The 14,450-nt window shown below is 41.5% G+C and overlaps 1 protein-coding gene across 1 annotated transcript in view; it reads right to left on the bottom strand.

The window, feature by feature from the left end:
* Positions 1-14,450, bottom strand: part of LOC139390481 (protocadherin-11 X-linked-like) — a 306,369-nt gene that overhangs the window by 95,014 nt on the left and 196,905 nt on the right. The window contains exon 6 of the mRNA XM_071137613.1: positions 10,600-10,798. Within this exon, the coding sequence (XP_070993714.1) occupies positions 10,600-10,798 (199 nt within the window). The remainder of the gene's footprint in view (positions 1-10,599; positions 10,799-14,450) is intronic.

Raw genomic sequence — 14,450 nt, forward strand, 5'->3', positions numbered from 1 at the left:
TACTTTAGCTGATCATGAAGCAAGGCGTTAACGAAGAATTTTTCCCTCTATCTTGTACCTCAGGTTTATTGATGTCAGTTTAATATGCAGGGCAAGGTAGATTCCCTTTTTAGGAATCAGTGAAATAGAACATAGTGGAATGTTGTCCTGGGCTTTTGTGCTGGGCTGTTTACCACCCTGCAGAGTTCAGAATACATTGTCCGGAGACAGGATCAAACTTGGCAGCTATTGATCCACTTACAAACCAGACATGAGACTTCACCGAACACGTTAACATGTTGAGAACGGGTATTTTAATTGTACAGGTCTTTGAAACCCACTCAAGTCATTACGGTTGTGGTGGAGAATATAAACTAGCAGCTCAACATAGAGAAGAGAGAATATATCCTGCCAAGTAGCTGATTTCCTTTTTTTCCCCCCTCTCTCCCTGAACTTTGATTTCCTATCCTAGGAAGGAGAGACTCTTTTAACTATCTGAGTTTTAAATAATAACATTACGTAGGACACACTATCTGTCGTGGACGTCGTCAGAATGAGACCAAGGTGCAGCGTGGTTAGCGTACATTTTCTTTTAATTAGTCAAATGTTTCCAACAAAACAAAAAATAACAAAAAATGACTGTGACGCTTACAAGTGCTATAGTGCCCCTAACCAAGATAACTACCCACAAATACAACAGGGAAAGAATGCTGCCTAAGTATGATTCCCAGTCAGAGACAACGATAGACAGCTGTCCCTGATTGACAACCATTCCCGGCCTAAACATAGAAGCACAAAAACCTAGAAAACAAACCATAGAATGCCCCCACCCAAATCACTCCCTGGCCAAACCAAAATAGAGACATAAAAAGGCTCTCTCAGGTCAGGGTGTGACGCTATCAACAAATGGTGGATGTTTAAAGGCAGTGTTGAATACGTTGTTATCACTGAAAGGTTTTCCGTTCCTCCTTAAGAAGTTCTATACTACCTCTTTTGAAAGTTCATTACAAAAAGCTAATCAGGGATTTTAGGGACGGCAGAGTTCATTTAACAAATAGACCCTTTGTTTTCGAAGATGTAAATTATTTGTTGTGAAGTATGTAGGTCTATGATTTACTCTACAGCATTATGTCGCCTATTGAACCTAGCATGTTTGGTATTAAGGGCTACATATGCACAGTATCAACTTCAGTCAGTGCTTGGCAGCACAACAAAGTAACTCCTAATGCTCTCAAAAATAGGTTTCTAACAGGCTCTTCTAGAGAAGGACATTCCAGTGATTTGAGTTGACGCCACCAGATCAATAGCTTGTCTCTCAGCCAAACCACTCATGTGGCATTTGAACCAGATGAAACACAGGTTCCCCTCCACATCACCTCTGAGAGACTCCCACTAAAATCCCTCTGGCTAGGATGGATATAGACCAGTCCATTTAAATCCCCCCCCCCCCCCCCCCCCCCCCCCCCCCCCCCAAGACTCAGGCTGAGACCTTAACCGGTCAGAAAAAAAAGAACAAACCAATCTGAAATAATCTTAAAAGGATCGGCGTAATGTATGTAGGTTAGTTCTGACTGTTGTTTCATTTAGCTCTGTTGCTGGCCCACTGGCGCAGATTCTGTAAAAAGTTCTGGGAGCCTGCGGTATCGAGGGCTTTTTTATTTATTCATTTATATATTAAACGTAAGAAAATAGCAAAAGCAATCTGGTGTAAACAGTTTAACAAAGCAGTTAGAGAGGCACCTTCATAATGCTGAAATACAGACACTAATCAAACCCTAACAAGGAAAGTTGGATAACACAGGCAATACATATGAGGTAGCTAGATCAATGAAAGATGGATAACACAGGCAATAAATACGAGGTAGCTAGATCAATGAAAGATGGATAACACAGGCAATAAATATGAGGTAGCTAGATCAATGAAAGATGGATAACACAGGCAATAAATATGAGGTAGCTAGATCAATGAAAGATGGATAACACAGGCAATAAATACGAGGTAGCTAGATCAATGAAAGATGGATAACACAGGCAATAAATATGAGGTAGCTAGATCAATGAAAGATGGATAACACAGGCAATAAATATGAGGTAGCTAGATCAATGAAAGATGGATAACACAGGCAATAAATACGAGGTAGCTAGATCAATGAAAGATAGATAACACAGGCAATAAATACGAGGTAGCTAGATAGAGTGCCGTATACAGTATACACATTTTTAAAGTTGTGTTGTTCCTGAGAACTGCAAATCCTGCAAGCCCAACAATCAACAATGAAGTACGAGAACATATTTAGAAATATACTACATTATTACTAATCTGTGGCTAGCTAACTGCAATAGACTATATAGATACATATCATTACTAAACTGTGGTTAGCTAACTGAGATAGACTATATACTGTGTTATTGACTTGTTTATTGTTTACTCCATGTGTAACTCTGTGTTGTCTGTTCACACTGCTATGCTTTATGTTGGCCAGGTCGCAGTTGTAAATGAGAACTTGTTCTCAACTAGCCTACCTGGTTGAATAAAGGTGAAATAAAAATAAAAAATATAGATACATATCATTACTAAACTGTGGTTAGCTAACTGCATAATATCTGAACTACAGGTCTCTCCTCTCAGTATGTCTGTTCAGAGTTCCCCTGGTTGCTAATGACATTGTACCGCTAATTATGCATAATTCTAGTGGGCTGAATGGATACGATCACATTGCAAATGATAAGTCGTTGGTCAGTGTCACAGTGTTTCCATAGAGAAATTTAGCAGGGAATGGAGATTTGCAACAAATGAATGTAATTAACAACCACATTCATTACTTCTAATTGCGTAACGTAACGAGTGCTCTGAAACTGAAACACAGATTGGATATGGTTTAGTGTACAGTGGAGTATCATCCTCTTCCCTTAAGATGTGACTGACTAAAGTGCTTCCTGAGAACTGTGTCTGTTGTTGTGACGTGAGGTGACTCTTTCCCAACTACTGACAGACAGACGGGAGTTCTCTTAGGTAAAACAGACAGAGATCACCACACATAGAGGGGGGGACACACACGTACATTAAACAGGTTAACTGTTGAAATAGTTTAAACAGTACTACAAGTATGCTATAATCAAAGAATTGTACCCATCGAATTCAGAATGGTAAAAAGTTAATTGTGTGAAGCTGTGTGTCAGCGTATTTATCTCTGAAAGCCTTTAATCAGATCAAAGCGCTACGGAAGATGTCATCCATCTGGTTTTTAACATTACAATGAAGACAGGACGCATGTCATCCGTCTGGTTTTTAAACGTTACAATGAAGACAGGAAGCATGTCATCCGTCTGGTTTTTAAACATTACAATGAAGACAGGACGCATGTCATCCTTCTGGTTTTTAAACATTACAATGAAGACAGGAAGCATGTCATCCGTCTGGTTTTTAAACATTACAATGAAGACAGGACGCATGTCATCCGTCTGGTTTTTAAACATTACAATGAAGACAGGACGCATGTCATCCGTCTGGTTTTTAAACATTACAATGAAGACAGGACGCATGTCATCCGTCTGGTTTTTAAACATTACAATGAAGACAGGACGCATGTCATCCGTCTGGTTTTTAAACATTACAATGAAGACAGGACGCATGTCATCCGTCTGGTTTTTAAACATTACAATGAAGACAGGACGCATGTCATCCGTCTGGTTTTTAAACATTACAATGAAGACAGGACGCATGTCATCCGTCTGGTTGTTAAACATTACAATGAAGACAGGACGCATGTCATCCGTCTGGTTTTTAAACATTACAATGAAGACAGGACGCATGTCATCCGTCTGGTTTTTAAACATTACAATGAAGACAGGACGCATGTCATCCGTCTGGTTTTTAAACATTACAATGAAGACAGGACGCATGTCATCCGTCTGGTTTTTAAACATTACAATTGAAGACGGGAAAGGTCATCAAATTGAAATCCAGGTCTGGAATAAATAATACCCTCCAAAAATAATAATCGTGCTCATAATTACCCAGAAAGCACTTAAGGGGGAAAGTGTACATCAAAAAACTCTTACTGTAAAACTACAACTGTATGTCTATGCACGTCTAGATCTGTCATCCTCTCACTGTAAAACTACAACTGTAGGTCTATGCACGTCTAGATCTGTAATCCTCTCACTGTAAAACTACAACTGTAGGTCTATGCACTTCTAGATCTGTCATCCACTCACTGTAAAACTACAACTGTAGGTCTATGCACGTCTAGATCTGTCATCCTCTTACTGTAAAACTACAACTGTAGGTCTATGCATGTCTAGATCTGTCATCCTCTCACTGTAAAACTACAACTGTAGGTCTTTGCACGTGTAGATCTGTCATCCTCTTACTGTAAAACTACAACTGTAGTCTATGCACGTCTAGATCTGTCATCCTCTTACTGTAAAACTACAACAGTAGGTCTATGATTTTTTTTGTTTTCTTTACCAGGTAAGTTGACTGAGAACACGTTCTCATTTGCAGCAAAGACCTGGGTAATAGTTACAGGGGAGAGGAGGGGGATGAATGAGCCAATTGTAAACTGGGGATTATTAGGTGACCGTGATGGTTTGAGGGCCAGATTGGGAATTTAGCCAGGACACCAGGGTTAACACCCCTACTCTTACGATAAGTGCCATGGGATCTTTAATGACCTCAGAGAGTCAGGACACCCATTTATTGTCCCATCTGAATGACGGCACCCTACACAGGGCAGTGCCCTGGGGCATTGGGATATTTTTTTAGACCAGAGGAAAGAGTGCCTCCTACTGGCCCTCCAACACCACTCCCAGCAGCATCTGGTCTCCCATCCAGGAACTGACCAGAACCAACCCTGCTTAGCTTCAGAAGCAAGCCAGCAGTGGTATGCAGGGTGGTATGCTGCTGGCAAAAAGAAGGCAGTATGTACGTGTTATATCTGTAATCGTATTATACCTACAGTGTATAAAAAGGATTGGCTTATTTTAATAGCAGCTTTGGATCTTAGAAAGGTATAAGCTGGTCATTTGAAAGCCATATGCCACAGAGTAAGATACTTCACTTTTGATATTTTATCTTTCTCTCATTGACTAAAATACACATCTACGAATGCTTTTAGCTGGTACTGTATGAAAGCTAGTGCTCTTAAATCCTCTGACTCATAACAATATAGGCCCAGAATAAGGACATTTATAAATTGTTCAGAGTACAAACTGAGTATTGTTTGAACATTGTTGAAGGATTTGTTTTTGTTTTTTGTTGAGGGATTTATTGACAAGCCAGAATTTTCAGCAACTTAACTTTATCTGAGAGCTTACAACCACATCATGACATGAGAACCATCATTCCCCAAAGCCTTTTAGTATGTTATTACCTAGGAATCCCACATAATAACATAATAACTATCCCTACCCCCCCCCAACCCCCCCCCCCCCCCCCCCCCCCCCCCCCCACACACACAAGATTTGATTGTTTTTGTTTTGTTTTGGTAATGTTGATGCAATCTCGAAAGCTTAATTGATTTTAATAATGGGCCATCTCACTGAGAGAAAAAACAATCATTGTCCTCACATCAACTACAGGATGTATGGAATGGCCCTTAACAGTGACGATAAACAAACGAACAGCTAGGCTGTTGCATCGATCTACACATTTTCACAAACTAATTATCTTTGACTTATTTGGAGAAAAACAGCCAACTGAGTCATATGATTATGGAGACCCTCATTAAGCCCAAATGACTGTTGAAGTCTACAGTCTGCCTGTTCAGATGCTGCAGAGTAGAATAGAATCAGTCTGCAATCTGCCTGTTCAGATGTGGGAGAGTAGAATAGAATCAGAACAAAAAGGCATGGACATATAGCTAACTAGGTAGCCATTTTCCTTTACAAAAGCCTTTTAGGCAGGCAGTACATTTGTTATTGATACACGTCACACCATGAACTACCTTGGCAATGGTAATTTACCAACTCCATGGCTAGGAGAAACACACAAACCAACTGTCACCTCCCTCGTTTCCATGGTGATAGATCTACGACACATCATCATTTCACATCCGTCTGAATTTGAAGTTAAGAACCAGAGCGTTGCCATATAACCTAAAGAGAAAGGTGCGATTTAACTTTGCGTTAAATGTTTTGGATGCGTACATTTGTAAATGTCATCTGTTGGGTGGCTTGAAGGGTGGAGCTAATAACAGACATGCTAATGACATTCATTTGTGCTTAAAATCTGTTTGTCAAGATGGGGAGGAGGAGGAAGAAGAGGAAGAGGAGGAGGAGGAGGAGGAGGAGATATGAAAAACCTCAGCGCGTTGTGTTGGCGGAGACGACAACATAAGAGTGCTGACAGTCGGATAAAGGAAGCCTGGGGAAGGAAAGCAAAAGGGGCCATAAAATGAATGGCCTCCTAGATCATAAATAACAGAAACATAAATGTCTTATGGACTTTATTTCAAGAGCGGGGTGGTCTAATAAAGATGCAGTTTTAAAGAGGAGTTGAGAAATTTATTGTCATAAGAAGGCCACATCCCCAGCCTGTTCCCAGAGAGTTACTCAGCCCAACGTTGACATTCAAGACCTTGCTCATACCAAGCACCTTTCAGAATACAAAGCCTTAGAAGTTGGCCTATTTACTCCTATCCCAACACCCCTGTTTACTCCTATCCCAACACCCCTGTTTACTCCTATCCCAACACCCCTGTTTACTCCTATCCCAACACCTCTGTTTACTCCTATCCCAACACCCCTGTTTACTCCTATCCCAACACCCCTGTTTACTCCTATCCCAACACCCCTGTTTACTCCTATCCCAACACCCCTGTTTACTCCTATCCCAACACCTCTGTTTACTCCTATCCCAACACCCCTGTTTACTCCTATCCCAACACCCCTGTTTACTCCTATCCCAACACCCCTGTTTACTCCTATCCCAACACCCCTGTTTACTCCTATTCCAACACCCCTGTTTACTCCTATCCCAACACCCCTGTTTACTCCTATCCCAACACCCCTGTTTACTCCTATCCCAACACCCCTGTTTACTCCTATCCCAACACCCTTGTTTACTCCTATCCCAACACCCCTGTTTACTCCTATCCCAACACCCCTGTTTACTCCTATTCCAACACCCCTGTTTACTCCTATCCCAACACCCCTGTTTACTCCTATCCCAACACCCCTGTTTACTCCTATCCCAACACCCCTGTTTACTCCTATCCCAACACCCCTGTTTACTCCTATCCCAACACCCCTGTTTACTCCTATCCCAACACCCTTGTTTACTCCTATCCCAACACCCCTGTTTACTCCTATCCCAACACCCCTGTTTACTCCTATCCCAACACCCCTGTTTACTCCTATTCCAACACCCCTGTTTACTCCTATCCCAACACCCCTGTTTACTCCTATCCCAACACCCCTGTTTACTCCTATCCCAACACCCCTGTTTACTCCTATCCCAACACCCCTGTTTACTCCTATCCCAACACTCCTGTTTACTGCATCTCTCTGCCCTTTCCCCCTTTTCTTTCTTTCCCTTGTTCTTGCTTTTTACAAATTGAGACGACGAGATAAGAGATTGCCCCTACCATGGCAGCCTGCTACCCATTGATAAAACCATATCTAATCCTTCTAGGGCCCCCAGCGCCACCAATGCACTCATCTCTGAGTCTGTCAACAGAGAGCGAGAGAGAGAATCTGTCTCTTCATTTTCTCTTTTAGAACCGGGAACAAAAGTGTCACGTTTTATCTGTGAACTTTTTTGGGGGGAGAGGATATTGGGCTGGATGAGTCAGTTGGCTTCCCATGTTCCTGGCAAAACGTACATGTCAACCAGTCTCCAGGTCTTCCTTATTTGTGTAGTAGCGATGTGTCCTATGAATCAAACCTGTATTTTGCCACATAAAAAAAAAAAAACATATCTACAGCCCTTAACTGTTCTGGTACATCATAAAACCAAGGTTACTTTTGAACATCATGAACCAATCCTACTCTGCTTTACAGTAATTATTATTACTTTGACATTAATTACATTTGCTGTGATAGAAAATACAACGGGAAACTGACAATTTTAAGAGTTTCTGGTGAAATTACTGGTCACGTTTTTCGTCTTTTTAGTATTGCTTTCATTCCAGGACTTGGTCTCCACCACCACATGACATCAACGTAAGGATTATATATAAAGAGACATGTTCAAATGTACCATGACATTCTCCAATCTCCAATTAAGTTGCAGCACAATCTATTCCAAGGGGAATCTACCATGTAATAGAGACAGTATTTCACTGTTTTGAGAAGGCAGTTTTATGAACCACAAGATGTTTACATCATTGAATACTAATCAAAAGGTGAACAGCAATTACATCCAAATATAAATCATAATTACTATGAATCCCTGTTGTCGTCACGGGTATGATTTTTACAGAAGGCAGCTGAGTAGGAGCAGGATGATTTGCTTGGATGGGGAAAATAGCATCTTTCTAACGGGTTATTATCATCATCAGAGACATCTCTCTATTCTGTTCGCTTGGTTTAATAACATCTATCTAACTGGTTATTATCATCCCCGGAGATGTCTCTCTATTCTGTCCGCTTGGTCTCACCAACAGAAAGCACGTCACAAAATAACAAAGATTCACATTCACATTCACACTAGTCCTGACACCCGAGGGTTCTGTCAGAGCAGCACCAAGGAGGACAGAGTCCTGACACCCGAGGGTTTTGTCAGAGCAGCACCAGAGAGGACAGAGTCCTGACACCAGAGGGTTCTGTCAGAGCAGCACCAAGGAGGACAGAGTCCTGACACCCGAGGGTTTTGTCAGAGCAGCACCAGAGAGGTCAGAGTCCTGACACCCGAGGGTTCTGTCAGAGCAGCACCAAGGAGGACAGAGTCCTGACACCCGAGGGTTCTGTCAGAGCAGCACCAAGGAGGACAGAGTCCTGACACCTGAGGGTTCTGTCAGAGCAGCACCAGAGAGGACAGATGCTTGCAGGCAGATGGAGGAGGAGCGGGAGTTCTCTCACTTAAAGCCAAGGCACAAAGGATATACGGTACATGTAGGTGCAGGCAAAACAACCAGTTTTCACCTTGTTCTGTCTTTGGAGGGAAAAAAGTATGTAAAGAAGAAAATTGAGTCGCCGCTGACAACAGGAGCGGTGGATGGTAATTCATCCATATCATTGATGTGTAGGACACAGACACAGGGAGAGGTAGGTAGTGGAGGGAGAGCTATGCTGACTCCCCTCCCTATTGCTCTGTGATTATAGGGTGGAGGTTTTCTCAGAATCAAGGCAGCTGCCATTGTGTTTTCAGGCAGCTCACACGACCTTGTGACTCCTCTATTCTTCAAAACGTATTAGGGCTTTTCATCACAAGGTCAAAGAGAAAGTAACTACTAGATATTTAGATTGGAGTAGAAGATTGTAATCACCATTATAATTGAGATGCTGATAGAGTGCTCCTCCAAAAGTTAACCCCTTATATAATGCTGCTATAGACTACTCCTATAGTTAACCCCTGTTATAATGCTGCTAGAGACTACTCCTATAGTTAACCCCTGTTATAATGCTGCTAGAGACTACTCCTATAGTTAACCCCTGTTATAATGCTGCTAGAGACTACTCCTATAATTACCCCTGTTATAATGCTGCTAGAGACTACTCCTATAGTTAACCCCTGTTATAATGCTGCTAGAGACTACTCCTATAGCTAACCCCTGTTATAATGCTGCTAGAGACTACTCCTATAGTTAACCCCTGTTATAATGCTGCTAGGGACTCATCCTATTGTTATCCCCTGTTATAATGCTGCTAGAGACTACTCCTATAGTTAACCCCTGTTATAATGCTGCTAGAGACTACTCCTATAGTTAACCCCTTATATAATGCTGATAGAGACTCATCCTATAGTTAACCCCTTACATAATGCTGCTAGAGACTACTCCTATAGTTTACCCCTTATATAATGCTGATAGAGACTACTCCTATAGTTAACCCCTGTTATAATGCTGATAGAGACTCCTCCTATAGTTAACCCCTTATATAATGTTGATAGAGACTACTCCTATAGTTAACCCCTGTTATAATGCTGATAGAGACTCCTCCTATAGTTAACCCCTTATATAATGTTGATAGAGACTACTCCTATAGTTAACCCCTGTTATAATGCTGATAGAGACTACTCCTATAGTTAACCCCTTATATAATGCTGATAGAGACTCATCCTGTAGTTAACCCCTGATATAATGCTGATAGAGACTACTCCTATAGTTAATTATAGAAGATAAAACAAGATTAAGTAGCATGGCTAGTTTATTGGCCAGACCAAGCTGCTCTTAGCCAAGGGTCAGGTCTTTCTTGAAAAATATATATTTTGACCTCCTTTTTAATGGACGGTAGGGAAAATTGACCTTAACATTTGACGTCCATCTTGTTCAAGTACATAAAGATACAATAGCGTGTTCTTCCTATAAGATAAACCATGTGATGAAAATAGCAAGGCCAGTTTATTACAGAGAGAAGCCCTTTCCCTGGTCTTCAATGGTATGTTGAACTCAATGGGAAAACCTGGTAAAATAAATGAAATGAAAGAAAGTAAATCCATGGACAGTAGCCACTTACTGGACTCAGGGTCAGAGTTTCCGTCTCCCTCGGTGCGGCTGTTGGGCGAAGTCTGTTGGTAGTACTCTTCCTGGGGGAAGCCGAGGGGGAGAGGCTGAGTGGTGCTGGCAGTGCTGCTGGGCTCGTGGTCCCCTAGACCACTGTCGCTACAGCTCTCCTGAGAACCATCCGGGAGGTGGAACGTCACACGACGCTGGGTCTGATGGAAACACACCGAAACACAACGTTCATTTAACGTTACACGACGTTGGGTCTGATGGAAACACACCGAAAAACAACGTTCATTTAACGTCACACGACGCTGGGTCTAATGGAAACACACCGAAACGCAACGTTCATTTAACGTCACACGACGCTGGGTCTGATGGAAACACACCGAAACGCAACGTTCATTTAACGTCACACGAAGCTGGGTCTGATGGAAACACACCGAAACGCAACGTTCATTTAACATCACACGACGCTGGGTCTGATGGAAACACACTGAAACACAACGTTCATTTAACATCACACGACGCTGGGTCTGATGGAAACACACCGAAACCCAACGTTCATTTAACATCACACGACGCTGGGTCTGATGGAAACACACCGAAACCCAACGTTCATTTAACATCACACGACGCTGGGTCTGATGGAAACACACCGAAACCCAACGTTCATTTAACATCACACGACGCTGGGTCTGATGGAAACACACCGAAACCCAACGTTCATTTAACATCACACGACGCTGGGTCTGATGGAAACACACTGAAACACAACGTTCATTTAACATCACACGACGCTGGGTCTGATGGAAACACACCGAAACCCAACGTTCATTTAACATCACACGACGCTGGGTCTGATGGAAACACACTGAAACACAACGTTCATTTAACATCACACGACGCTGGGTCTGATGGAAACACACCGAAACCCAACGTTCATTTAACATCACACGACGCTGGGTCTGATGGAAACACACCGAAACCCAACGTTCATTTAACATCACACGACGCTGGGTCTGATGGAAACACACCGAAACCCAACGTTCATTTAACATCACACGACGCTGGGTCTGATGGAAACACACCGAAACCCAACGTTCATTTAACATCACACGACGCTGGGTCTGATGGAAACACACTGAAACACAACGTTCATTTAACATCACACGACGCTGGGTCTGATGGAAACACACCGAAACCCAACGTTCATTTAACATCACACGACGCTGGGTCTGATGGAAACACACCGAAACCCAACGTTCATTTAACATCACACGAAGCTGGGTCTGATGGAAACACTCCGAAACACAACGTTCATTTAACATCACTGGTGGTTGGTCTAAAAAACACCACAGAACAATATGTTGTTTCATATGTTTTGGTATGGTGGACAATGTTAATGTGTTCAGCTGCAGAGGGAGCGAATTCAATCACCTTGGATACGGCAGTTGGGGGAAAATGTCAGACTAATTGGTTGCCTATTATGGGATGTGTTCTTGCATGTCTAACAAGACAGGTCCCCATCATTGTCACGTCTTCTCTGACGAATATCGTATTACGTCACGACAGTCTAATTGATACAGCGGGCTTAGAACCTAAAATCAGCGCTCTTCTGAGATATAGCAGTCAAGGGTAATGCCATACTATTCAAAAATCAATAGTAACTACTTATAGTATACGTCATTTAATTGACAGTTACTGCCCATGATATGATTATAATAGATGAACCCTTTTGATGAGGATGCACCCTCCTTTTCCCACTGGTCCAATTTAGATAAAGGGAAGGAGGGGTGGATGAAGTGACTTTGATTTAGAAAAGGTCTGTCTGAGGATTGTACCAGATTGTAGATCTCCTCTCCTCTCAAAGGGGGAGTAGCTCTTTGATTTCTCCGGAGAGTTACAGAAGTTCATGGGGTGACCTTTTTCCGGAGCACGATGGTAGCACTACAAAGGGAAACACCCCATAGGGAAGGTCTATAGCCACAAATGCTAGCCGTTCTTCAAGAAAAGAGAACGTAGATGAGTCAAATTGTAAAACACAAAATAAAAGGGTATTTTTTTAATTATTATTATTTATTTTTTACCTCCAATACATTCTACACCTTTGACTTGTAATTCTATTTTAAAACGGAATAAACTTAAATTAAATGTTGTCTAGTCATTCTTTGCTAAGTAAAACAAAAAAAAAAAATGCTTTAACATTGAAGACAATTAACAGTGAAAAATGGCTGACGTGTTAGTTATTACATGCAATTTTATAAATGTGAGGCTTTTGGTTACAATGGACAGTTTGGAGGAAAAAGGGCAATTTCACAGTGAATATGATGCCATTTTATAACACGATTCTCAGTCTCACGTTGCATCTCACGAGGAAAATAAAATACTGACGACGTGATTATATCGCCTTATAATGTTATTGTGTTTCAGTTTGTATTCAATCTATTTATTCAGACTGATTAGAACAAATGTTTCATATAACAATATCATAGCCTCACCACAATAATCTACATTTTCTCCATCTCTAGAGCGCCTATAGCAATACGAGATTTCTGAATTAAAAACATCATTAACACACGGTCCTTTATGCTCACAGGGGGGGGGGGGGTCATCTGTGCCTCTTTGGAAAAGCACTTGCCTCCCCACCACTGTGGTATAGAGATAAAGCCCTTGTTGTTCTTTGATAAGGCAGACAGGGGAGAAAAAAACAGAATGGGGAAAGAGGGGGGGAAAAAAATCTTGGCTCAAAGGAGGCCCTAGCGCTGCCAAAAAACAGAGATCCACAAACAGCTTACCAGTTCATTTAGGACAATCAGAGGGTTGACTAAACTAAATCCTTACAATTAAAACGCTGAAAGAAGAACTGCTTTATGATGTCATTATGAGCAAAAAAGGAAGAAAGAAAAGTATTTCATCATTAAATCGAGTTTATGTGTGGGTGTGTGTGTATTAATGAGCATTGAAAATACATATTTCCAGGACTACCACCAGCGTGTGGAGAGAATTCTCCTTTGTACTTCACAGTCACTAAACACCTCGAAGATTTGTTTATATTGTGCTAATCGCCTCAAGTAAATTACTTGTCAAGTTTGTCAGTCGATTACCCTTCTTCCAAAAAAACTGAAGCCAAAAGTATTCAATTGGCCTTAAGGTTAGGTAAAGGTTTGATAGGATCAATAAGAGAAGGGACTGTTTAGCAAGTCCATCTGTTAAAGATAACATGGCCCGGCAATTTATTCCACAAAGAAAGTCATTCATTTATATCAGACTTGGAATATCCTGTTTTTCTCAAATGTATTCAAGCTGTTGGCTTCACCTCCACATCAATGTCAAGCTGTTGGCTACGCCTCCACAGCAATATCTGTTGACTACTCCATCACAGTAATATCTGTTGGCTACTCCATCACAGTAATATCTGTTGACTACTCCATCACAGTAATATCTGTTGGCTACTCCATCACAGTAATATCTGTTGGCTACTCCATCACATTAATATCTGTTGGCTACTCCATCACAGTAATATCTGTTGACTACTCCATCACAGTAATATCTGTTGGCTACTCCATCACAGTAATATCTGTTGACTACTCCATCACAGTAATATCTGTTGGCTACTCCATCACATTAATGTCAAGTTTTTATAGAAGGGAAGGTACAGAATTATAGTTACAGAGTTTTGGCAGCTCCATGAGAAGCCGTCTGCATCCTAAATCACAACGTATTCCCTATATAGTGCACTACTTTTGACCGTTGCACATAGTGCTCTGTTCAAAAGAAGTGCACTATAGGGAATAGGGGGTCATTTGGGATGCAGTCGCCCACTTCCTCTCCACATGTTTGTAATTTATTTGAGTCTTTCTG

This window comes from Oncorhynchus clarkii, chromosome 31 (genome assembly GCF_045791955.1).
Source record: "Oncorhynchus clarkii lewisi isolate Uvic-CL-2024 chromosome 31, UVic_Ocla_1.0, whole genome shotgun sequence".
NCBI lineage: Eukaryota > Metazoa > Chordata > Actinopteri > Salmoniformes > Salmonidae > Oncorhynchus > Oncorhynchus clarkii.